The 24,245-nt window shown below is 33.4% G+C and overlaps 3 protein-coding genes across 4 annotated transcripts; 1 reads left to right on the forward strand and 2 right to left on the reverse strand.

Moving 5' to 3' along the window:
* Positions 1–1,068: 1,068 nt before the first annotated feature.
* LOC126851550 (putative phospholipase B-like lamina ancestor) lies at positions 1,069–7,714 on the reverse strand. Its single transcript, XM_050595637.1, has 7 exons — positions 7,503–7,714; positions 4,973–5,230; positions 4,683–4,832; positions 3,783–4,029; positions 3,247–3,497; positions 2,481–2,715; positions 1,069–2,381 (listed from the first exon to the last, which is right to left on the reverse strand). The coding sequence occupies exons 2-7, from the start codon at positions 5,086–5,088 to the stop codon at positions 1,752–1,754; spliced, it is 1,629 nt and encodes a 542-aa protein (XP_050451594.1). The 5' UTR covers positions 5,089–5,230; positions 7,503–7,714; the 3' UTR covers positions 1,069–1,751.
* Positions 7,715–10,009: 2,295 nt separating this feature from the next.
* On the forward strand, positions 10,010–14,354 carry LOC126851546 (tyramine beta-hydroxylase). The gene is made up of 10 exons (XM_050595632.1): positions 10,010–10,529; positions 10,616–10,769; positions 10,852–10,998; positions 11,269–11,516; positions 11,807–11,960; positions 12,278–12,541; positions 12,661–12,891; positions 13,179–13,307; positions 13,416–13,590; positions 13,828–14,354. Exons 1-10 carry the CDS (start codon positions 10,387–10,389, stop codon positions 13,971–13,973), a joined length of 1,791 nt encoding a protein of 596 aa, XP_050451589.1. The 5' UTR covers positions 10,010–10,386; the 3' UTR covers positions 13,974–14,354.
* A 134-nt stretch (positions 14,355–14,488) lies between these two features.
* Positions 14,489–23,898, reverse strand: LOC126851531 (active breakpoint cluster region-related protein). Of its 2 annotated transcripts, none has more exons than XM_050595606.1 (13): positions 23,433–23,898; positions 21,830–22,226; positions 21,134–21,368; positions 20,657–20,936; positions 20,398–20,577; positions 20,104–20,319; positions 19,774–19,893; positions 19,440–19,684; positions 18,872–19,136; positions 18,357–18,639; positions 17,941–18,211; positions 17,638–17,809; positions 14,489–17,540 (listed from the first exon to the last, which is right to left on the reverse strand). In XM_050595606.1, exons 1-13 carry the CDS (start codon positions 23,544–23,546, stop codon positions 17,118–17,120), a joined length of 3,201 nt encoding a protein of 1,066 aa, XP_050451563.1. In that variant the 5' UTR covers positions 23,547–23,898; the 3' UTR covers positions 14,489–17,117. The 2 variants fall into 2 exon arrangements, with proteins under 2 accessions (XP_050451563.1, XP_050451562.1); XM_050595605.1 differs by having other exon boundaries at positions 21,746–22,226; positions 23,433–23,896.
* Positions 23,899–24,245: the final 347 nt, after the last annotated feature.

The following is a 24,245-nucleotide window of genomic DNA, read 5'->3' on the forward strand; positions in this document are numbered from 1 at the left end:
ATGTAGAATAAATGAAACTCTAACAATTATAGATCAAAATTCGTGTAACAAACACACACATATTTATTTATTTAATTCTTGGAGAGAGAATTTATCATGTTTTAAATATTATTAATATTTAATTTAATAATTCATTTATTTAGATATTATTTGTCGATATATTATTAGACCATTCTCTGATAACAAATATCATTTTATTCAATTATTATATGTGTACATTTCACACATATGGTACTACATAAATAGTACTATATGTTGCTACACGAATATCATGTGACATTGCTAAAAGACTGATAATAAGATTTTCTATGCATTTTTTAATATCACACATTTTTTTATTTTAAATATAATTATTTAAAAAAGAACAATGCATTGCATCATTAATATTATTTATTTCAACAGCATACTTCAATTAAGATAAAAAGACAAATAATAAGTTAGTATATGCATAGTAATTAGGGGAAAAGATTATTCTGAAAATACAATTATCTTGACAATAAAAGCGGCAAAGTTGTGAGATTACAGTATTATAATAATATGCGCACATTGCGCATATTGTTTGCAATTATTCTTTGGAAGTATATATTTAGGAAATCACATTATTATTTAAATCATATACATTAAAAAGTTATACACATATTATTTCCAAATAATTTTTATGTATATGATTTATGTATTCTATACGTACCAATTTAGATATAAATTATATTGCGTAACATACTACATAAATTCTATAACTAAAATCAAGATAACAAAACCTTGAAAAATATCAATAATTATTAAGTTAAAAAAAATTTTAAATAAATTGAATTGCAAATAAATATATTTATTTTAAAAAAAAGCGAAAAAATATACTAATAAAAGATAATATATAATTATGCATAATTGCAATTATCATTTTTATTTATCGTTTTTTATTTATCGTTTTAATAGAAATAACAAAAGAATTAAAATGCATTTACGTTTATCTTTTTGTTTGTGAACAAATAGAATAAATAGAGTGGAAATAATAAAGAGGTTGGAAATAAATATTTTATTAAATTCATTTTTTGTTTTATTTTTCAAAAATTTCACACGGCACGTGGCTGACATATGAACCAGCTGTTTTATTAGTTAAAAAAATCAGAGTCATAATAAGAATATTGAAAATCGGGAATCATCTATCCATAACCACTGAATCATCAGTTGCTGACAATATTATTTCGCGCAATTTATTTTCATTTTCAAATTCTGCAATTTTTACTTAAATGTTAAATTTCTTTATTGAATATTTTACTTTGCTTGCATTTTATTTGTCAATTTTCTATTTTTATAGAATTCAAAAAATTATACGCCTCTATACGTCTCTTTTTTTTTCGTCATTACTAACATTATTATTTTTCAGTTAAAATTATGAATCAATGATTTAAAGAAGCGAACAAGTCATCTTAATAATAATTTTGCTAAAAAGCTGAAAGTTTTTTTTGTTTCTTTCTAATTTTATTATATTTACGAAAACAAAGTACGAATTTATAAAACATGCGTAATATAAAATACGCGCTTTAGATATATATTTATTTTTTTTGCGATATTTTACTATAGTTACATTAGTTACATCAAAATTGTGTTAGTTACATCAAATTTGTGAAAAGTTATCCAAATGAAGAATTTTACATTGGACTTGTATTAAAACTCATTCAAATCAGAGATTTCATCGGATGAATTTTAGTTTCAAAGTATTTGATCGAATGTCGCTTTAGAGGATAGACGATTCAGAGCCAAACCCACAGAGGAGTTACGCTATCGAAATCGAAGACATCGGGCTGACCGACATGCGAGACGTTGGGGAAAGTCTTCGACCATTGGAAGGGCTGCTTGGAGCTTAGCGTACTCGGTCCAGAGATGGCTTCGAAAGTCTCTATACCATTGATATCGGCCAGTACAATTTTCGCATCAATTACGCCAAATGGTAGAGCTACTTTCCCTAGATCTCCCCTGTAAGTCTGGATTCGCGCCTGTTCCTCGTTCTCGGTGGTAGGTGCCTCGTGATTGTATCCTCGCATGAGCCTCCTAAACTGCTCCATTGTAGTGACGTTTGTTTGCAATCTCGCGACTAGCTCATTCTTTATCGCATAGTTAGAATTTTCGTTAGTCTCATTATTTTCATGCAATCGGATGTCTCCGGTGCTCCAAAGAGCGCCAGTGACAGCAGACTGTTTGCTGATACGCGTTTTATGGATAATCCCTGGCAGTTGCTTGATAAGCCAGATAGTACCAAAACGTGGTTCTAGAGTGATCCACTGCCGTCCTATATCGGCATCATTTTGCGATATGTTATCAAACCAATCTTGTCCATCAGTTTTCAAACGATTTTCCGCCATTACCTTCACGGATGACATCACCTGTTGAATTAAAAAATTAATGCAAAAAAAGTTATCGTCTTGCATAAATATTTTCAATAAAGCTCAAAATTGTAAAGATCAAAGTAAAGTTTTACCTACCTGACTTTTTGTATTCGTAAAATTCCGCAAACTGTGCTTAGCAATTGTCCACGACGTTCCAGCAATAATCAGTTCGTGATTTTGACCTTGAATTAAATAAAACTCGTCGTGCGATGAGAGAGCACCAGGATAAGATGACATTATGATGGATCTGCCTGGCACTGGCGCGGAAGTTTTCGGCAATACATGATAGCCAAAAGTATACTTCTTTAGGAGTCTTAGCATTTTACCGTATCTGTAAAATAAATATGAGATGAATCGCTATGTACTCGATATAGATCGAATAACTTTTTATTTTTATTATTACGATAGTATATACTCACACTCGAATATCCTTGTAGCAAATAAATACAAATAAATACAAAAGTTATAAATTAAAAATTATTCTTAGATTTTAGCGTAGATGTAATTTCCATAACATGCACATACAATACATATACAAGTACGTCTCTGTGATTTAAATAAATTTTGTATCCGTATGTAACTAAAATGGATTACTAACGCAATAAACAAAACGTGTACTCTAACTTTAAAGAAGTTTTGATAGAAATAATAATGTTTAAGTATTTCTAAGAATGTTTATGACACAATGGCAAGAGATATTTATGTCATGTTCTACATCTGAATGCGGACGTTAATTACTTACGTAACATTTCTAAGATGTTTCTTTCATGTATTATCAAAATAATGTTCTTTATAGACTAATATTTCTAAAAAGTAATTATTATATTTCTTTGCATATACTGAGTATATAAAGACCACTTACGGTGCAATAGTCGTATGTCCAATAGCTATCAACGGCTCCAGTCCTTCGCGAGGTAAACTTTTAAGAAAAATCATGCCTGTAGTGCAATTGCTTCTAGAATTGTTTAGCATTTGCTCAAGATCCGGTAGATCCGCAGCCATTGCCAGCCAGAGGAAATGTTCCGTGTCCATTTCCACTGTCTGCCGACTACGACGAACCGCATATTTCCAACCAGCTTCCAAGCCGTCCAATTGAACATAAAACAATCGCACCTGTAATAGAAAAATATAGAAGTATTCTCGAATTCGTAAAAAATAAAATATATAAATTTCAAACATTCCATTTTGATACAATCGAGAATATTCTTTTTAATTAATTGGCCATCTTTTTTTTTACTAACAATAAAAATAAATTTAGAATTTAGAATTCAAAAGTTTTTTCAGCGTAAAGAAAAATAAATCTACTAAACAAATGTTTGATAATATTTTGAAAAATATAGTTTATATGTATATATTTGTAACATAAAAAAGTTTCAAGTACTACTTCTTTTAACTTACCATATGCCAAAATGAATTCGTGGCTGCCAAGAGTTCGGCACGTTTGCGAACCTCGGCGGCGTTTTCGCGAAAGAATTTCATCAATTTCCAACACTCGATAGCCCGTTTCTCGCAAATGGTGTTGAAGGTATTTTGCCAATGATGATAAATCAATTGCCATGTTAGGCTACCTTCCAACAAACCGGCCGCATAAGCTTGCACGATGTCAGAATATTTGGATGAAGTTTCTATTTCGATGATGGACCATCTGGAATAAGTCGCGATTTGCCATGCTTATTTTAATTACCCCACATTGTGCACGATCTGTAGAATATCCTGATTTAACGTATATGAAGCGGACATATTCGGCTTCATGGATCCCGAGATATTTGCGCGTCAAACAATATTTTTTTTTACAAAATTAGTTATAGAATTATAAATAGCTTCATAAAACTATTGTAGCGGAAGTGAAACTGTTATGCATTTCAATTATTAGAATTTATTCAATCATTCTAATCAAGTAAAATTAAAATTTATTAAAACCGCATGTGATATATACATATTATAAGTAAATAAATTAATAAAACAAATACAAAATATTGATTTTTTTTAAAATAAATTTAAAATGATATAGAAGATAAGTTCTTAAATATAAAGAGATCGACTTTGCATCGACAAATTTACTTCAATTATTATTTTTTCAATGCAATCAAAGTTTATTGAAAACCGAAAATATAAAATTCTTTAAACTTTACTTCTAATCTTTTTATTTAATTTTTATAAAAACAAAGTTATATTTGCGATTTTATAAAAATGCGTTTAAAGGTAGCCTCCTTCAGAATTCCGTGTACTTTAGTGACGCCGGAATATCTCAAAGAAGACACGACTAATGATTTTCTATATTTAATGACATTGATTTACCCGGATTCGAAGATGCTGGTCTTGTAATAAGCACGGGCAACATTCAATTGCACGTTAGCGAGGTCGTTGCCTTGGCCCCAAAACTCGATATGATATCTTCCCTTGTGATTCCACGACACGGTAGCCGAATAGATTCCATCTTTTTCAACGCTAATGCAAAAAAAAAATAATTTTTTTTTATATAGAACTTTATATAGAAAAATTTTGACAAAAAGTTTTGTCTATTTTTTCATAATTAACATTATTTTTTTTATTCAGATTTATCGATAATTAAATCAGTGTTTACGTACTGTAAAAAATCGCATTCGCTGAGGATGATCGCGCCGATGCCGATGAGAGCAACGGCTACGAGGATATAGGTGGAAATGCGCGTCTGCCACCACGAGGCTCCAACCACCTTCAGCATGGCTCATAGGTAAGCTACACACCCTGACAACGAAAAGAGAATAGCACAAAGAGTGTTATCAACCCATCGATTACCGACGCCTGTTCTGCCGCAGGTCTTCAATGGCGCTTCCTCAAGGATCGCCTCTAGCTTCTTTTCCGCTCTGCAACAATATATATTGGAAATTTACAAGAATTCTACTCATTTGAAATTACTTTCATTATTTTGCAACATGTATCAACCATATGTCATTTCGTATCCGTATCGTAGAATAAATTTTAAAAAATAAAATACTTATTATTATATAAAAATTACTTATATAAATAATTATTAATATAATTTAATATTTTGATTTTTATGTTTTGCAAGTGCATAAATATAAAAGTTTAATAAATTAAATAGAAATCATTTTGAAATGACAGAGAAGTGTTATCAGATTAGTCATTTGCAAATCGATGACGAAGGCTAAGATTTTTGTTCGTTCGTTATCACTTATGATTAGAACTCTCTTTTCTGAGGAATGTCATCGGGCATTTACTAATTTTATCAACGAATTCACATACATTATATAATTGCTTATGTTCATTCAAGGTGAAGCTTCCGAGATTCTTAGTGAAATGTGATATATATGCAAGCGACGTGGAAATTTTTTCGCACAAGAATTGCCGACGATTTCACCTTTCTGCTAATTAAGCATGCTTAACACGAAATGTGAAATATAAATGTTCATAAAAATAAGCTATTTTTTCTTTCTTTTTTTTTTTTGATTATACATAAAAAACTTAGTCATATGTGAAAATTTCCTTTGTTTCTATTTGTTAAATTAAACACAAAAAAATTTTGGACAAATATTTGAAAAAGTGAGAATATTCGGTGTGATTTAAAAATAGTAATTACTCGCTCATATTTTTTCGCGAAATAATATCTCTTCCCTCAAAGTGTCGTGATTCGCGACTTGCGAAACACTTGGCAAATAATAGTTCGCACGCCATTAGTGACACTTATTGTTTTGTTATGACAGATTTGATGACTTTGACATAAAGATCGACAGACATTTGTAAAATACTACAAAAAAATTGTCAGTTTTATCTCTGCGAGTAACATTTTTAAGCAACTGAATAGTCATATTTTAATTGTCAATGACACACAACGTTATGTCAATTAACTTATCACGAAGTATAAATAAGAGAGTCAATATTTAATCATTGGCTTCGCGATTTTATTTGCTGCCACGAGGAAAATTTTCCGTGATACGTTATATTTGTAATATTATAACAGACAAGCGATTTATGTTTTGCGGAATGCGAGATTGGCACTTACGTTCAGGAAGCTTCGCGAGTTATTTTTGACATGGTCAGAAAAAATTTTGCTTATTGCTTATCTGTAGCTTATTCAGTAGTTTAATTTTTCCGCTATAGCGGACAAAATAATTTTATCTATATGTATAAATTTTTCAATATTGATACATATATAATATATAATATAAAAATATAATAATATTATTATATATTTAATATTTTATTTTATTGTTTATTTATCTATTAATAATTTTTATATTTTATATTATACATTATTCAAAAATTAATGATTCAACTATTAATTGTTCAAAAAATAATAATACCATATTTTCATTACTGGCATATTAATTTGAAATAAATAATTAAAAATAGATAGGCTAAAAATGTATTTGTCTTATTCAAAAATATTTTTTCTGATTACTTTGTGCTCTTCTAATTATATTTAAAAAAGTATCCTCATTTCCCTCTTTTTATTGCTTTTTTTCAACATATAATTTCAATTTCCGCGAAAACTTTCAAAAAATTCTATAGCCGATGATATTTTACATTTTTGATATCTCTGAATTATTGGAATTCATCAGTTTCGTTATCAATAAAATTCACGGTTATGACCATGAATCATCAAAGCCTTTACTTCAACATGTAAGTAAATTTGCACGCATTACGTGCATGAAAAAAAAAAGATTACGTGAAGAATTAATTTATTATGCATCAATGCGATATGCATTATGCATTCAAATATCTTTGATGGAAATACTGAGATATCCCGGAAAAAACTTATAAAATTACATTAAAAGGATAAACATATTGAGAATTGAAGGGACATTTTCTCAATTTTGAATTTAAGTAAAATTTTTGCTTGCAAAGTTGCAGAATCGATTGCATAAATTTTCGAAATCAAGCGCGATAGATACGTGCATTTTTCATCGGAAAACTTTTCGTTCATTCATCAAAACCGGTTTGAAAATTTAATTTCTCTCGTATAAAATCAGATTAAGAATATATCTTGTTTCGATCTCCCTAAGGATTACTTTCGGGCATCTTCGGCTCGGAAATGGAACTTTTACGCCGATCTAGCTGGATCTCTCCGGATGATCGCGTGCACGTGGTTCTCGCGTGACTCAGTCGTTCACTCACCCTAGATGAAATTTGGCAGTATGTAAATTGCAGCGCGTCGTACACAGGTAACGGATGGGTCATCGGGCACAGATTACATTCCTAATACGTATATGTGTATATGCTCGCGGACTGGTTGCTCCGATACTCCAATCCAAGCGTGAATGATGGCTTGTGCCGACTGACTCGCCGCCAGCTGGCCGTCAGCATTTCCATTCTCTTTCCTCTTTACCCCTGCCGTCATCATCATCTATGGTCCCCACTACGACCATCGTCGCGCCGCGTCATTATCCCGACAACGAATTCGGAACGATAAAGTTGAAATATACCTACAGGAGCCGCATAAGAAATGTTTGAGTATTTTAATCAATTACAAATAATTATAAAAAAGGATTGAGAGAATAATTTGTTAATATTCAATAATTTTTGCATATCTTTCTTTTTTTAACTATTTATTTATCTGTTTCTTTTCTCTCTCCCTTTCTCTCTTGATGCAGCAAAATACAATCAAAGAATTTAATGTAAAAAGAAAGTTCGGATAAATACATCCTTGAAAAACTTGGAAGAAGACTTACCTTTAATAATAAAAACAAGAAATATAGACAATTCAAATTTCAACAAAATTCAAATTTTAATATATTTTGACATAAAAATTCGAATATTTTGTAAATTATTTGCTTTTTTGTACACTCTTATATTAATATTTTTGTATAAGAGATTGTAAGAGGGAGATAGAGAGAGAAAGAGAGAGAGCGTATTTCTGTCTTCAAAGATTTTGCATAGAGACAGATTCTTTTTTTTTCTTATTGTTATCATATCTAATACATGCAGCGTGTATATGTATATATGAAAGTTGGAATTGAAAATATTTTACATCTATTTCCGATTTCGATAATCGTATCCTTTCCATTCGCTCTACATTTATTTCTTACATCGCGATGATGATTTGTTTACCGCGAGCGACACAATTTTATGAATCACGATTAATTAATTCCAATTAGAAGCTTTAATCGTTGCGCGAGGACAGCTCCAGGCATCTCGATATCGTGATGAAGATTATTAAACGATATCATCAACAATAATGCATAAAATATAGATCCTATTAATATAAATTGCTAATCGTTGTATTTCACATTCCTTAATTTTTAAATAATCATTTCTCAAATGCAGCACATTCGCACTTTGCGGTGATCTATTGCTATTATCCAAATAGGCGTATATTTAATCAAAAATACTCTCGCATGTCTCGCGATCGGCATTCCTGCAAATCATCTCTTTCGCACGAGAATTGTTTCCCGCGTTAATAACGCGCAAATAAGGAGTCTCGACCGCAATAAACGTTCTGAGGAATTTTCTGATTGCAGTCCGGTCGCGAGGCACGCGCCACGAATGGAATGCAATATGTTCCTCAGAAAAATATTCGATTATTAAGACTCCTCCTTCCCTCCGCATGGATGGTACATCCTGACATATCCTAATTTTAATTTTAATCGCGGCTCTTCGATCAATTCAGCATCGATCTTTTTTTTTACATCCAAAAATTAAAAACAAAGAACAGAAAATTTATAGGATAAAAATTAGTTCTTAAATAAAATGGCAAAAAATGATGAATATATATTGAATATATATATTTACTATTATGTTTTTATACTTTATATTATGTTTTTACTATTATGTTATTATATTTACTATTATAAATAATCAGAATATATATATATAGAGGGCTTAAGCATTCCTGCCAGATTTTAAGATTTTAGGAAATTTAATTTTGAATAAAAAGTTTCCTATAAACATGGGTCGAAAAATGTTTTCTTAAAAAGTTAGCGTCCAAAAACCTCTGATATTACAGTTATTTTATAAATTTTTACAAATATCGGGGAAGGTGCTACATTTTTAAGGAAGCATTTTTCGACTCATATTTATAAGAAAATTTGTGAATTTTTAAAATTAAATTTCTTATAAAATCTCAAAGTCTGACCGGAACATTTGGGCCCACCCTGTATATATATATATATATATATATATATATATATATATATATATATTTGTAGCTTTTTTAAATTTATAAGATTGAAGATTAAAGATCTTTTTATAAAATTTTCCAAAAAATCTATAGAAAATTTCAAGATAGCTGATACAAATTTCATACTTTAAATTAACAATTTACTATATTTAATTTCTCCTTCTTCATCAGCAAAATATCATTTATCGTTTATCGGAAATTGTCTAGCCCATTTTAATTGTCCCCTTAATCAATCTAAGATAAGATTATATTCTGCTTACGAGTTGTCGACGAATTTGTACGACAAAAGGAAAACAGAAATTTGTGAACTATTAAATTCAAATGGATTTGGAATTTTTACTGTGTCTGAAAATTCTATTCTATTCTGTACTTTAATTATTTAATTATGCCATTTAATATTTTATAATAATGACATTACATAACACAAAATTTATTCCGCGAAACGTTTATCACATAAAAATAAGATTAAAATTAAATATAAATTAGACTAAAACTGTACCATTATTTTCTCAACGATTTAAGAAAAATCCCCCGAGGATTTCCTTGAACTTATAGATGGAAAGGGGTTTTTGATTCGCGTCTCCACGAGTTTGCGCATCTCGCGTCGACTCGCAAGCGCGGAACTCCTGACACAATACGAAAGTTCGTCGTCTAAGGATCATCAGTACAGATTCACTCTCCGCAGGATCTCCGTGACAATATCTCATAAAACCAACAAGCTGACAGAAAGATACCCACCTTGAGAAAAAGTGTGAGCGATGTTTGGGAAACCGAGATAAATTCTCAGAGATCCAAATTGAGTTAATCCAGTATCCAAATCGGAGACGAATCGCTCGGCGAATTCACTCGGGGAGCTTTGACGAGGATCCAATCACATCGACAATGATGCTGTTTTTGTTATTGTTAATCGTTCTCGTGGGCGTCCGCTCGAGCTGGTCTCGGCACGATTCCTCGATCGCTGAAAATGTACCTGCAAGCGCGATTCACTCGGTTCCTCTCGGCTCCGAGGCGACTTTCTATTGGAAGTGCGTCTTGAAACAAGTTTATTCTTCGTTGTTGTAATCGTGAAAAGTGTCCATGGAAAACGATACAGCATCGAATATGCTTTCAGGGTGGATTTAATGAATGAGCTGATAGTCGTGGAAATTCATTACGTTGGCAATGAGAGAAGCTGGTTCGCAATCGGATTTTCCGACTACGGAGAGCTGAAACCGGCCGATTACTGCGTCCTGTGGCCCGACTGGCATCAACAGATTCATCTTCAAGTAAAATGTTTAGTGACATAAAAGTAATAAATCTGTTACGTACGACATGTTGATTCCACCATCCTCTTCTGCTAATTGACAGGACTCGTGGGCGGATATCGACGGGAAATTACACCTGGACAGCCAGCAGGATTGCAAAAATTTCGCGTGGAAAAGACGTGGCAATGTCACAAAATTCACTTTCTCCCGGAAATTCGACACCTGCGATGAGCATGATTATATCATTGAGGCGAGTAGTTTACTGTAATTTTTTAAAATTCGCAAAAACTGAAGCATCTAAAATAAAAGAACTTTATTTTATAATATGCTTGATTATCAAAAGGCGTTTATTTTAAAAATGTTCGATAAATGGATGAAACTTTGAGAATTCGACATATTATGTATATAAAAATATACATAATGATGAAGAGAACAAGACATTTAAAATATTCTACAATAATTCCAGAATTCCATTTTTCGAAGATTAAATCGTAATAGATTAAAATGTTGGCATTTCTAGAGAGGTACCACGCATCTCGTGTGGCTTCGCGGCCGCGGACCATTGTCCTCTTTAACCGGGCTCGAGATTTCGGACGCTAAAGCGTCCGGCATGTCCCGTACGGAATTACGCAGGATGTCTCATAAGAAGCCCAAGTTTCCAGCAGACATGTGGCAACTTGAATTACTTGCCCATAGGGTTCAAGTGCCAAAACAAGAAACCACCTATTGGTGTCGCGTACATAAATTACCGTCGGTGCTGAAACAAAAGTGCGTATAAATTTAGATATAAACGTATTTCGATAAATTTACGAGAAATCTCTGCATATCACACATATGGTCCATCATTATAGCAATATATATCATTATAGCTATATCTTCATCCTTATCAGCACATTTTGAACTCATTCATCAGATCAAAATCCACTCTGATTTTTCATTAATATTTTTATCGATCTAAAGTTTAATACATATAGACATATAATATATAAATACAGTACACACACATATATATATATATATATATATATATATATATATATATATATATTTATCGGTAGGCATCACATCTTACAATTCGGTCCTGCTATTCAAGCTGGTAATGAACACCTCGTACATCATATGGAAATTTTCCATTGTGCCGGGCCCGTGGATGCGGAAGTACCCATGTACGATGGTCCTTGCGATGGAGCTGATAGACCAGCAAAGACGCAGGTAATTCCTTCATGAAACGAGACCAACAATGACAAATTGCATTATTGCAATAAAAAACTCATCTTTTGCAACATTAAAATTGAGAATGTTATTTAAATTACTTTAAATATTTTTCGTGTTGTAATTCACGAACAAATTATCAAAATTAGAACGTAATTAAAAGCTTCACACTCTTTTTGGTTGTTCTTAATTTGTGTTCTCAATTACAAAACAATACGATTAATTCTTAGTATATATATATCAATTCCTCTTTTTTTCGAGAATATATTTTCAAAAAATATGTTTTCAATCTAGCTCTTTCATTTTGGTCTGCATAGATCTGTAAGAAGGTGATGGCAGCATGGGCGATGGGTGCTGATGCATTCATATATCCAGAGGAAACCGGTCTATCCATTGGCGGGGCCGATTTCAATCCGTATGTTATGCTGGAGGTGCATTATAATAATCCCGAGTTACATCAGGGTGTCATCGATTCCTCCGGGATCCGATTTGTTCTCACCAAGTCTTTGAGAAAGTACGATGCCGGTGTGATCGAGCTCGGGCTCGAATATACCGATAAGATGGCTATACCCGCCGGACAGGTAAAAAAAACTAATCAATCGGTTAAAAAAAAAAAAGAAAAACTGTGTACAATAATGATGAGTATCTGCAATTTCCAATTTACAGATTTAATAAACCCAAATTTCATTAATTTTCTTAGGAAGCCTTTACGCTATCTGGTCATTGCATAACAGAATGCACCGGTGTCGGATTACCTCAAAGTGGCATACGCATTTTTGCCTCTCAGCTGCACACACACTTGACGGGCACGAAAGTCATCACCCGTCACGTAAGGGACGGTGAGGAGCTACCGCCTTTGAACTATGACAATCATTACTCTACTCATTTTCAGGAGATCAGACTTCTGCCGAAACCGGTTACCATTTTACCTGTAAGAAGATAAACACGCTAAAAGTAATAAATATAGAAGTAAAAAAGATAAATAAATAAATAAATAAATAAATCGATTCGTATTTGGGAATTCAAAGCAAAAAAAAAAAAATAAAAGAATTATAATAATTATCTCTTTGTTAGAAGCAGATTACATCGTAATGAAAAAAAACAAAAAATGTAAAAAATTTTTTACATTTTAATTAATTTTGTAATATATAATTAAAAATCCTCTCTCTCTCTCTCTCTTTCTTATATTGCAAATAAATAAAATAAAATATTTTGCAGGGAGATTCTCTGATAACTACATGTACTTACAACACCATGAAAAGAGATAACGTGACTCTCGGTGGTTTCGCGATATCCGACGAGATGTGTGTTAATTACATTCATTATTATCCTAATGCACTACTAGAGGTAAATTAAAAGCATTACTGAAATAAAGAGATAATAAAATAAATAAATGTAAATTTATTCGCAAATTCATTATTAGAATAAAAAGAGAAATACCCTGTTTTATTTAAGGTGTGCAAAAGTGCTATAAGCGACGATGCCTTGCGGACGTACTTCCGTTATATGCGAGAATGGGAAAATCAGGACACTAGCACGAACAAAGGCATCTCAGCGAATTACAAGAGCATCGAATGGACAAAAGTCCGCGTGGAAGCTCTTCACGATCTCTATGAAGCTGCACCTTTAGGTCCGCGTTCCTGAAAACTTTGTTCTTAAATTTGTGCTCTCGAGATTAATCTTAATTTATAATTTCAAGTTTTTTATTCTAACAATTTTTGACAAGTTTGCTTTAGAATATCTATCGTATAAAATATAAAAAAAAATTATATTTTTAATAACCGTTACTTTTAATATTATTTGCAATCTTTAATCTTAATCTCTTTATTATGAAACTTCTGTAATTCATTTTTAATCGATTTACCAGGAATGCAGTGCAATGGCTCAGATGGTTCTCGATTACCTGGCTCATGGGACAATATCGCAGCAACACCCGTTAAATTACCTCTGCCACCGCCAGCCAGAGATTGCCTGGAACTTTCGGTTCAGCAAGAGATCATGGATCAAATGTGAACGTTTTATTCCAAAATTTTAATTATTCGATTATTCAATGAATATTCAAGGAAATTTCAAACAAGTAAATATTAAAATTTTAGACTCTCCTTCAAAGCATATCAAATCTAATGCTTGAAAATTCTTTTGAAAACTCTCCTAAACACTTATTTTAAGCTTGATAGTATATTCTAACATGATAATACTCTATTTACCAGAAGCTGTGTTTATAACAATATTTCATGAAATTTTAATATTATTAATTTCAAAGATTTGCAAAAATTTGCTACTTTAAACTTTCTATTACAATAATTTAATCTAAACGAATTCGTTTTCTTTCACACAAATGCTATCAAGTTTAATATTGATGAAAATACTTCATCAAGATAAAATGTAGTAAATCCAATAAATGCATAACCAATATCAAAGTTTATAAACCTTCAATATATTTATGCTATGTTTTGCTAAGTTTAGTATTGATTGAAAAGATCCCGTTAAAACAAAGTATAATAAATTTAATAAATACACGATCGATGTAAAAGTTTATAAACCTTCAGTATATTTATGCACTTTAAGTGATTTTTTTTTCGTTTTTTTGGCAGTACATCGCGTCTCGCTGCAAACAAGCTAGCTCGATCAAACTTCGTAACAAATAGTTTACTGATGCGATGATAATTATCTCATATATATAATGGAATAATAATAATATTATAAATATAATAATACACAAATATAATAATCGAGGAAACTCGTTTTTTACATTTTGTGTCAATGTACAAAATAAGGCGGACGCTTCTTAAACGCTACGACGATATCAAAATTAATCTTATGCAATACTTTTTTTACGGTATAATACATACACGGAGGGGGAAAGGTAGTAAAACACGCATACAAACAAGCACAAACACGCACGCGATTGCCTCTACACGCACGAGATGCAATAGTTCCTATATTTCGAGCATAAACAATTTAATTACTTCTTACATACGTCTTCGTTTTTATCGAACACTTTTTTAGTCAGACTTGGCTCTTTTTCGTTTTCTCTTTTTTTGTGCTTTTTTGCATGTTACTTTATAATTATTTGCAAACTTCGTAGACGGTCTGGCATAATACACGGTACGCTATATACCGATTTCTACTAATTTGTACTGCCAAACCCGCGTGTTTTTTTTACTCTCTCTTTATTGCGATTAGAGTGTTCCAAAAATCATTTATAGAATCAACATTATTTTGCAAAAAAGAAAAAATGAAAATTTAGAATATACACATATATAAATCTTTTTCTTGTCCAATATTATTTCTTTGAAAAAATTAATACTGATGATCAAAATAAAAAAAGAAGAAAATATAATGATTTTTTTATTAATTTAAAAATAAATCTAAAAAAAAATTCATTTTTCTCATTTAAACGATTTTCGGGACACCTTATACGCGCGCGGGAAAGGATCGTTTTATTTAGCATCTTCCCTTAAGCTGCAATTGGACGATAATAAAGAAAAATTAGTCTTGTCTATAAAGAAATTACAGTCGAAAAATAGCGCTTTGACGGAATAAGGAGGACTTATTTCTTGAGGCAGTCATATGTCTTTTCGTGACAAAACTTGCAAGTTACGCAAGTTTACGCGATAACTCGAACCCGTTTCTCGGGTTTAATTTTTGGTAGAGAGTTCGAATCGACAAATGGAATGGACGATTATTACATTACATACATAGAAAGCAGATTCTCAATTTTTTGCAAACTATGAGGAACACCGTTCCTTGAATTTCGAAGGATTTTCAAGGAACAATAAACCACATACACTGTCTTTCTCTCTCTCTCTCTTTCCCCTGAATGCTGTGACGTTTCTGCAAGATGAACTATTATGAATACATGAAAGTACAGGATCCATATTACTTAGAATAATAGCTTACTTGCTGCAAAGGATACAAAAAGGCTTATATAAAAAGATTTAGATTCTCTGCTAGGAACACACGTCACGTGGAAAAGTACTCAATTTTTTAGAGCATTAACGCGCCAGAGATTGCATTTCTCGTACATAAATTTCAGGCTTCTAAAGTTCCGATATTTCAGACTTTATATATAAAATTTTTTATTTTATCCTTTTAGATTTTTTTCGAGAGACACTCTTATATTCCTTTTTATAAATCTTCTTTCTCTTTATAAATTTGCAGAACAGTCTTAATATACAAAATGTTAATACAACTTTTCAACCAATTTGCTCGCTTTGGCTAATCTAAACTAATCTTCTTTGGTCAATTTCCCACCTGAAATTTCTGCACCGTACTTTTCTCTTGAAAAACTTATTTTAGAATGGGTCATCAATTTGATCGTGCGCGAGCGGCATCATCACGCTCGGACAATACGAAGTAGAAAATATATTATGAACTTCAAAAGTAAAAAGATATATAATATATATGTGTATATATATATTATTACGCTTTTATATATATCGTTCTATAAGAGCAGCTCTGCTACGTTATTTTGCACGCATACGGAGTACAGAGGTTTCATGTAGAGGATTCCATCAAAGCCAAGTCTATTTGCTTAATACATTTTCGGTTTCTAGCTCAGCATTGCAAAAAGAGATAAGTTGCGCAAAACTAATGTCTACAAAAGAGACCGAATAAATTATTGTTGCCAACTTGCGCATATAAAACTATCGATAGATGTCTGAAGGATAGAAATTGGTTTCTCAACAGCGCGAAAGATTTTTTCTCCCATTTTAATCATAAAATATTAATTAAAATAATGAGATAAAAAAATGTTACTTTTTAAAAATATGACAAAGAAATTCTATACTATCGTATTAAATAAAAAAATAATCTCAATTAAATAAAAAGTTTTACATTTGTCTCCTTATTTAAAAGATGTACGAGTAATTATCCTCTTATTTTAAATGTAGTTATGCATCAAAAATTATGTATTATATAAATGATACATCGGGAAATACAGAAAAACAGAAATATTATGTTTTGAAATATAACAAGTAGATTGATTGGTTATTGATTTAAATCCGGGTTATCATTCAGGCATCGTCACGTAGTCTTTCGAATGTCTATTTTATCGGACAAGAGATTGTTGTGTTTCTGATTACCTGAATCTTAAATTGAACGACAATGTTAATCGTGGGATCTGGGTTCTAAAGGACCGAAGGGCTTTGTCGACTAGAGCGATTGATTATTTTGTTGTTGCATGTGTAATTGCAGGAAACAGTAGAGAATGCCGGCCTGTGCCATCACGTCGACGGTACCGGCGGCGAGAGGATCGCGACTTTTGGCGTCGTTACGTGAGTTACTGGTGCCAGGTCGTAACAACGTGGGTCCAAACACTGTGGCCAAATTGTGCAACGACATCTTGTTCTGCGCCTCGTGTTTGTTCACGCGAACGAGATGCGCTAGCAGGAAATCGATCATCGCTTTGTTGACGGCGGGTAGACCGTCGTAAACACGGCGCAGAGCAGCACCTCGCGACAGATCGCCCGTTTGGAAGGCCTCCAGGAACGCCGGATAAAGGGCATCGGTAAACAGCGCCTCCGGCATTTCGCGCAGGTATAACTTTAGCACGCCCGTCACCGAATGCACGTCCACCTGCATATTCATATATTGCAAAAGAATCAGTATAAGAAAAAAATCCTTTTCATATTATTAGAAGAGAGCATGCAAAATACTGGAAATAAAAACGTACCTCTTTAAGCAGCTGCTCCGCTTCATACGAATTACTCTCGAATGACTTGCGTAGTCTCGCTACATCGGACGCTGACCCGGAAACGCGATACAAGCCGACCTCGCCGACACCCCGTCTTTCTACTTCTCTCACGCATGCCGTTATAATGAAAGGCACGTCGCGTTTCTCTCGTCTGCAAAAAGTAGTATATATCTAATAATAATAATATATTATTAAAGTTAATACTAATTTAAAATTTAATGGAAGATCGCAATCGACTTCATAATTTTTTAATCTTTTTGATTTGAATAAAATCGCGCGTACTTGCACACTTGCTGAATTTTGGCGCCAAATAAGCCTTGCGGTTTGGCCGAAGGCACTCGTCTCAGAGTGACCTCGCTGGGAACAAAACGTAGCGCTACATCCAACGACGTGGGTCCCAAGTTCAGTGACCTCTCCACCTGATCGGATTGCAGCCAAGATCTGCTTAATCGCTGAATGCATTTGCCTCGCAATAGTGAGCGTGTACCGCACTCCTCATATAATAAGATTCTAACATTCTGACTTCCCTCCAACTCTACCACAAAAGTCTCGCCTGTAATTGAAACAAAAAGAAAACTTCATAATCCATAATCACTTCATATAAAAAATTTTAAGATAGACAATTATCTAAATTTGCTAAAAATTACAAGTTAAAATATTGCAAACACTATGTAAAAGAAATGAGAAAGGTATCTTACCCCAAAGCGGAGCTTGACCTTTGGCGACGCGACTTCGTGCTCTCTTGAAATAGTGTCCATAACTGTCGACTTCCACGATGATATATAGGTCACTCACCCTGTCTAAACCTGGCGGAGTCAGACCGAGCAGCGTTAGATGAAGATCACCCAGCAGCAAGCTCTCGTCGCGTCCTGATCTCAATAGATAGCTGCCCATATCTGTCTGCAGAAATGTTCGACAAGCGGTAACCCAAGCTTGCAACTCGTACATCGACAAGGGTAGTTGCCCTGGAGGCTGTCCACCCTGTAAAGTATCAACTAATGATATTAATTCCCTCATTTTTTAAATTAAATGCAGCTTAACAACATATTAATAGATTATATATATATATATATATATATATATATATATATATATATATATATATATTATAAATTTAAAAACAAATTTAGATAATTGTCTATCTTAAAATTTTATATATATATATATATATATATATGTATTATTAGTTATTATTAATGTGAGATTTAATGACCTGCTGTAACGCATCCACTGCCTCCACCCATTGGGAACGTTCAAACTCACTGGATAAAAAGAAGGTATAGGAATTCTGCACTCGATTTTGCTGGCTCTTATGCGCGACGCGCAGAACCAAGTTTGGCGAGGCTAATACCAGTTGCGCCTCGAGCTCGGCGAGTTTCTTGCGATTTTTCTCTGAACCTCTTCCACCCAGTCGGATCCGCTTCTCGTCATTCCGCTCCTCCCACAATATCTGATCGCGTACTGTACACGCTTGCGATCTATTTTGACAATATTCAGTTTAAGTTAATTAGTTTAGTTTAACTAAACTAGGTATTAGATTGATCAAAAAGTTCATTCATTCCTTTGTTTATTTCATTAATTTTGATGTGTTGACGATTTCAACACAAATGAGTCATTACTATCATTACTACAAACGTATTTTGATAATGAGATATTAAATGTGACAATTAATCCGATAACATTTTTATCGATATGTCAATATTAATAAAAATATCATATATATCAAAAATTAATTCCAACTCTATTAACAACAATTTAATATGAATTATAAATCAACTTACCTCAAAGCTACTACGTTAGCGGGACTGGCTTCGCGTGGCTCTACGCCGTCCTCCGTAACAGCCGCTTCCGCTATGGGGACATACCATTTCAATTCGAATGTAAACTTGTCCCTACCGGATGCTTTGTACTTCGCACAGGCGATTACATCGTTAAAGAGAAAAAGATGTCTTAGTTTTCTGTGACCGTCTGAGAGTTCGACTACAAAAGAATTCTTCACCAATCTTCGTTGGGCTCTGTCGTGACTCTAAGTAAGAAAAGCAAAATCAGATGTAAAGCAGCAATTACATCATATAAAAAAAAATATAATTTAGTTATTACACGAAACTTTCTTACCGGAAACATGGACTTAGTCTGGATAATATTGAATTCATCTAGGAAGTTTCTGGTCATAGCCAGTGCTTCTGACAAAGGCGCGTGATCCGCATGATTGACTGGCGTATGCTTTAGAAGATCCTAGAAGCCATTGAACGAGAAAAATTACCACTACGAGGTTCGAGATAAGATAAACTAGAGATTACGATATATTTACAAAAGACTTGAGACTCATAATAGTTTATTCCTTTAGAAATTTTATCAGTCATCCTATAGTAGAAAATCGTGCTACATGTTGCTAATGCATATAAAGAGAGAGTTCGTTTATAAGTAAATATTATGTACACTTACATGTAAAACTAAAGCATTTTTTTGCACTCGCGCAACTGGCTTATGTAACAGGTCTTCTAGTGACAAACCCGGACCTTTTGGAAAACCTCTGAGTCTTATGTCTCTGGTAATCTCTCCGAATTGAGTGGAATGGGCAGAACATCGTCGCACGGTGTCGGTCGCGCGACCGTAATTATGCAAAAACGCACCGTATAATCCTATATTACTGGCCATAATCTGAAATCAACATGGTGTTACGACGTACTTATTTCAATTTTTTTATTCGTCTCATACGAAAGAAGCAACATATCAAACCTTAAATTGTTCTCCTATAGTAGGTTTACTGTCCCATTTTTCCGTTTTCTTTCGAAGACCATCCAGAAATGTCTGATGCAAAGCATGCAGTTCTGGAATCTTGTAGAACATTGTTCCAAATTCCTCCTCCGAGATGACTGGTTGAGATGTCGTTAAAGTTGCCCTAATAGCTTTCATATACTGTAAACAGGGAAAAATAGTAAAACATGTATTTTAAATAAATTACTGCAAATATTCAAACTACAAAATAAATACATACTTGTAACATCACAGTTAAACACTCCACATATACAGCTTCGCTCTCCACTACGGAATTCACGATACACTTGATCATCGACGTTCTATCATCCTCGCGATCCTTGCTCTTCTCCTGTCTACGCGGCGTTGTCGGAGTCGGTGATTCCAAACTACCCTCGCTCAAACTCAATGGTTCGGCGTCACTGCTGCCGGTTTCATTGTCCGTACTGAGAGCACGTAGTAAGATCGGAGGTGCCGGACTGGCACCCTCTTCGTCTTCGCTATCCATCGCCGCTCTGTGTCTGAAAATAATGCGCGAATCGTACATATTCTATATTTTCACTTTAACCCGGGAGTACTCGCACGTGAATTCAACCCATATATTTAAAAAACACATGCTCGAAGTGACTCGGGAAGGCACACTGGGAAGGTACTCCGCGTGGTTAAAGAATTTGACATGCTTTAGTTGAAGTGAAGCGAGAGATGACGAACGACTTACTGTATAAAATAATCGATGTTGACATAATTACTCTGATTGCCCGGCGAATCTGGCAGCGATGGGGGTCTTCGAGGCGCCGCCTTGTTGCCATTGTTGCTGTTGACAATGGGGACACGCGCATCAATGTAGACATATTCTCCAGTTTGATCCAAGGCTACTGAATCGTAATAAGGCTCCTCTTCTGATGCTTCCGCGTCACCATCCTCATCATCCTCGTTGATTGCCTTTTCCAAGTCTATTCATCGAACAAATAGTAATCATCATATAAAATTCAACAAAAAAATTAGATTATTAGCCCTCAGAAAATATTTGGAACTCTTTTTAGAATCTAATATAAATAATTTTTACACAGCATATTGTATACAGGATGGGGCCAAACATTCCGGCCAAACTTTAAGATTTTATAAAAAATGAGAGTTGCTCTGCAAGACTAATCCTCAAGCGCTTATATTAAATGGTACAAGTAAATTCTTCTCTTGTAAATTTGTCAAAATTGTTCAATGATTCTTTATCAAAAGAAGAGATATTCTATAATAATTACATAAATTTTTCTCTCTCCTCCTAAAAAGCTTCATTAAAAAAAAAAATTTATACACAAGATAAGCTAAAAACCTTTCTCATCCTCCTCCTTGAGAGATTCATCGTTTTTATCTTTTTTCGAGCTCCCAGTGACTTCAATTACTGTAACGTAATTACTTGGCACATCTGGATCACTGTTTCTCCTAAGTTCAGGCACTTTCTCGGGACTCTTCGGTATCTCGCTCTTGGGTCTCTTGCCAGCTGTGCCGAGAGTCGAACTCAATTCAGACACACACTTGTCCTGTAATTTACTAAAGTCATCTCGTTCCGTCAAAGTAGGAGCGGACGATACGACATTCGTTGAATTCGAAGAATCCGTCAAGTTATTCTCCGCTGCTTGAGAATCTTGTTGAGATTGCAGATCCGCCGTTGCTTCCTGCTTGTTCTCAGATATACTCGTACTTGAATTGGTATTGTTAGCTAGCAGTTTGTGTCGTTCAACATCAGCCAGTAATCTTTCTAGATACTCCACATAAAATTCTTCTTTTTCAAGTTCTTCTCTCAAAGCTGTCACCTGCAAAAGAAATATATACAAAAATATATACATTGTATATTGTTTTATGACATGTTTTTCAAAAAATGTTTGCCATTATTTAATAGTAAAGTATAAATTTTATAAATTAATTATTTTAAAAATATAAAATATTTTTTTATAAAAAATATATATTTTATTTTTTAAACATTATATTAAATGCACTTTCTAAATTTAAAAAAACAATTGTTTTAATTTATAAAATTTCTTGCCAGTTTTAAAGTAACATTTAAATTGTGTGTATGTGTTGTTTCATTAAAATTTTAACAAAAATTTATTGATCTAATATATATGTAATGTTATACAATCTTTTAAAATGAGCTAATATAAATTGCTTTTAAATATATGATAATATAATTGAGATAACATAATTCGCCAACAGTGATTCACAAACTGTAGTTAAAAATAAAAAATTAATGTTTATTATTACTTTCATTCATTATTCACTTTTTTATTTATCAAAATGTCATTATGTACAAAAAATAATAATTTATTTTGATGTTCTGAATGACACGAGTACTCTGCTCCTAACAGGTTTCAGACAATTAATTCGATGAGTCATCAAGCCACTCAACATGATATTAATCAAATTACACGTGACAAAGTTTTTATTACAAGTGGCGTAAAATAAAATTGTTCTTTATTTTCCATATCAGCATTCGACTCGCGTGTTTTCTCACACAGAGTTCTTTGCTGTCTATTTAAATCATGTATACAAACACAAACATTCCACTCAAGTCTGACTAATAAATGCCTAGTAAACATTGCACCTCACCTCATTCTTATCTTATGCATCCTTAATCATGCGATTCATGATTACCCATCACCACAAATATTTATCTCTATCTCTTCCAGAAATCTGACATGACTTGTCAAGAAGAATTGGCTGCTGTGGCCTATTTATTTGATGAGTCATCAAACCACTTCAGGATATTAATTGATTTAAATAGAACCCTTTTTTTGCACACACATACAGATACATATAAATCACACATATAATTCACACGTTTCGAGTAATAGATACCTGATGAACATTGCGACATTGTTTATTACATAAGTTTCATCCTTAATACTTCACATACTCTTGTTTTTTTACTCTGTTACCATCACACACATATTTAAAAATCAAATATTCCTCGTGTCGCGAGACCTCTTCCCCGGGGAAGAGAATAATTCGTTCGAACTCACCTTCTGCTTGTGTTTAACGAGATTCGCTCTAACGTCTTCCTCCCAGGCGGCCGGCAAGGCGCTGTCCGGGAACCGCTGCACCCAGACACGCTGAAAGTCGCCGAACACGCTCATGCCTCCGGATGCACGTGGGCGGCGACGACGATTTTTCGTCGGCGACTCCTCCTCGGACGAATCCCACCACCACCACCAGCATTCACGGCGCCGTCGTGCGCATCGCACGAGGGCGCGGCACCCACGACGATGACGACGGTGTCAGGTCTCGCGTTCTCTTTGTTCCCCGAAGTCCGTTTGTAGGCGCACTTGGCGCACCTCCAAGGTGCTGTGCGACGTGTTATCTCGATTCTCTCGTGGCGGGCACAACGGCGTAGCCAGCCAGCCAGCGTCGTCATACGGCCGCTGTCATCTTGTCGACATCTCCTGCGTAGGTCACGTTCCGATCCTCCCCACCCCCTTGCTGATGACGCCACTATACCGCCTTCAACATAACTCACCCGCGCGCGTTTTGTCATATTTATGACCGAATATTCTACTCGCGCGTTTCAATACATAATTTCTAATATTTAATCGATCTTAATTTTGTACTCTCTAATATAGCAATGATAATGATATCAATAATGATAATTGACAAAATAATTAATAACTAATTAGCGAATAAAAAATTTGTCAAATAATCATAAAAAATTATTTTTCTTTATATTTTTTTTTACAATAGTAATAAGTTAGAAAATATAAAATATAAAGTCTGAAAATAAAAAAATATTGAAAATGCACTATACATATATACTATATAATTTTTCTTATTTATTCCTA

Source organism: Cataglyphis hispanica, chromosome 8 (assembly GCF_021464435.1).
Source record: "Cataglyphis hispanica isolate Lineage 1 chromosome 8, ULB_Chis1_1.0, whole genome shotgun sequence".
NCBI lineage: Eukaryota > Metazoa > Arthropoda > Insecta > Hymenoptera > Formicidae > Cataglyphis > Cataglyphis hispanica.

Bases quoted from the DNA above. Each gene is read 5' to 3' on its own strand.
- LOC126851550 (XM_050595637.1), bottom strand. From the start codon at position 5,088: ATGCTGAAGGTGGTTGGAGCCTCGTGGTGGCAGACGCGCATTTCCACC. The intron at 4,833-4,972 runs GTACGTAAACAC...TTTTTGCATTAG, and splicing joins AGCGAATGCGATTTTTTACA to CGTTGAAAAAGATGGAATCT. The intron at 4,030-4,682 runs GTAAATCAATGT...GACTTATTCCAG, and splicing joins ACCAGCATCTTCGAATCCGG to ATGGTCCATCATCGAAATAG.
- LOC126851531 (XM_050595605.1), bottom strand. From the start codon at position 23,546: ATGAGCGTGTTCGGCGACTTTCAGCGTGTCTGGGTGCAGCGGTTCCCG. The intron at 20,320-20,397 runs GTTTGATATGTT...TGTTGATTTCAG, and splicing joins CTATAGGAGAACAATTTAAG to ATTATGGCCAGTAATATAGG. The intron at 19,894-20,103 runs GTAAGTGTACAT...AATGGCTTCTAG, and splicing joins AAAATGCTTTAGTTTTACAT to GATCTTCTAAAGCATACGCC.
- LOC126851546 (XM_050595632.1), top strand. From the start codon at position 10,387: ATGATGCTGTTTTTGTTATTGTTAATCGTTCTCGTGGGCGTCCGCTCG. The intron at 11,961-12,277 runs GTAATTCCTTCA...TGGTCTGCATAG, and splicing joins ATAGACCAGCAAAGACGCAG to ATCTGTAAGAAGGTGATGGC. The intron at 13,591-13,827 runs GTCCGCGTTCCT...TCGATTTACCAG, and splicing joins CTATGAAGCTGCACCTTTAG to GAATGCAGTGCAATGGCTCA.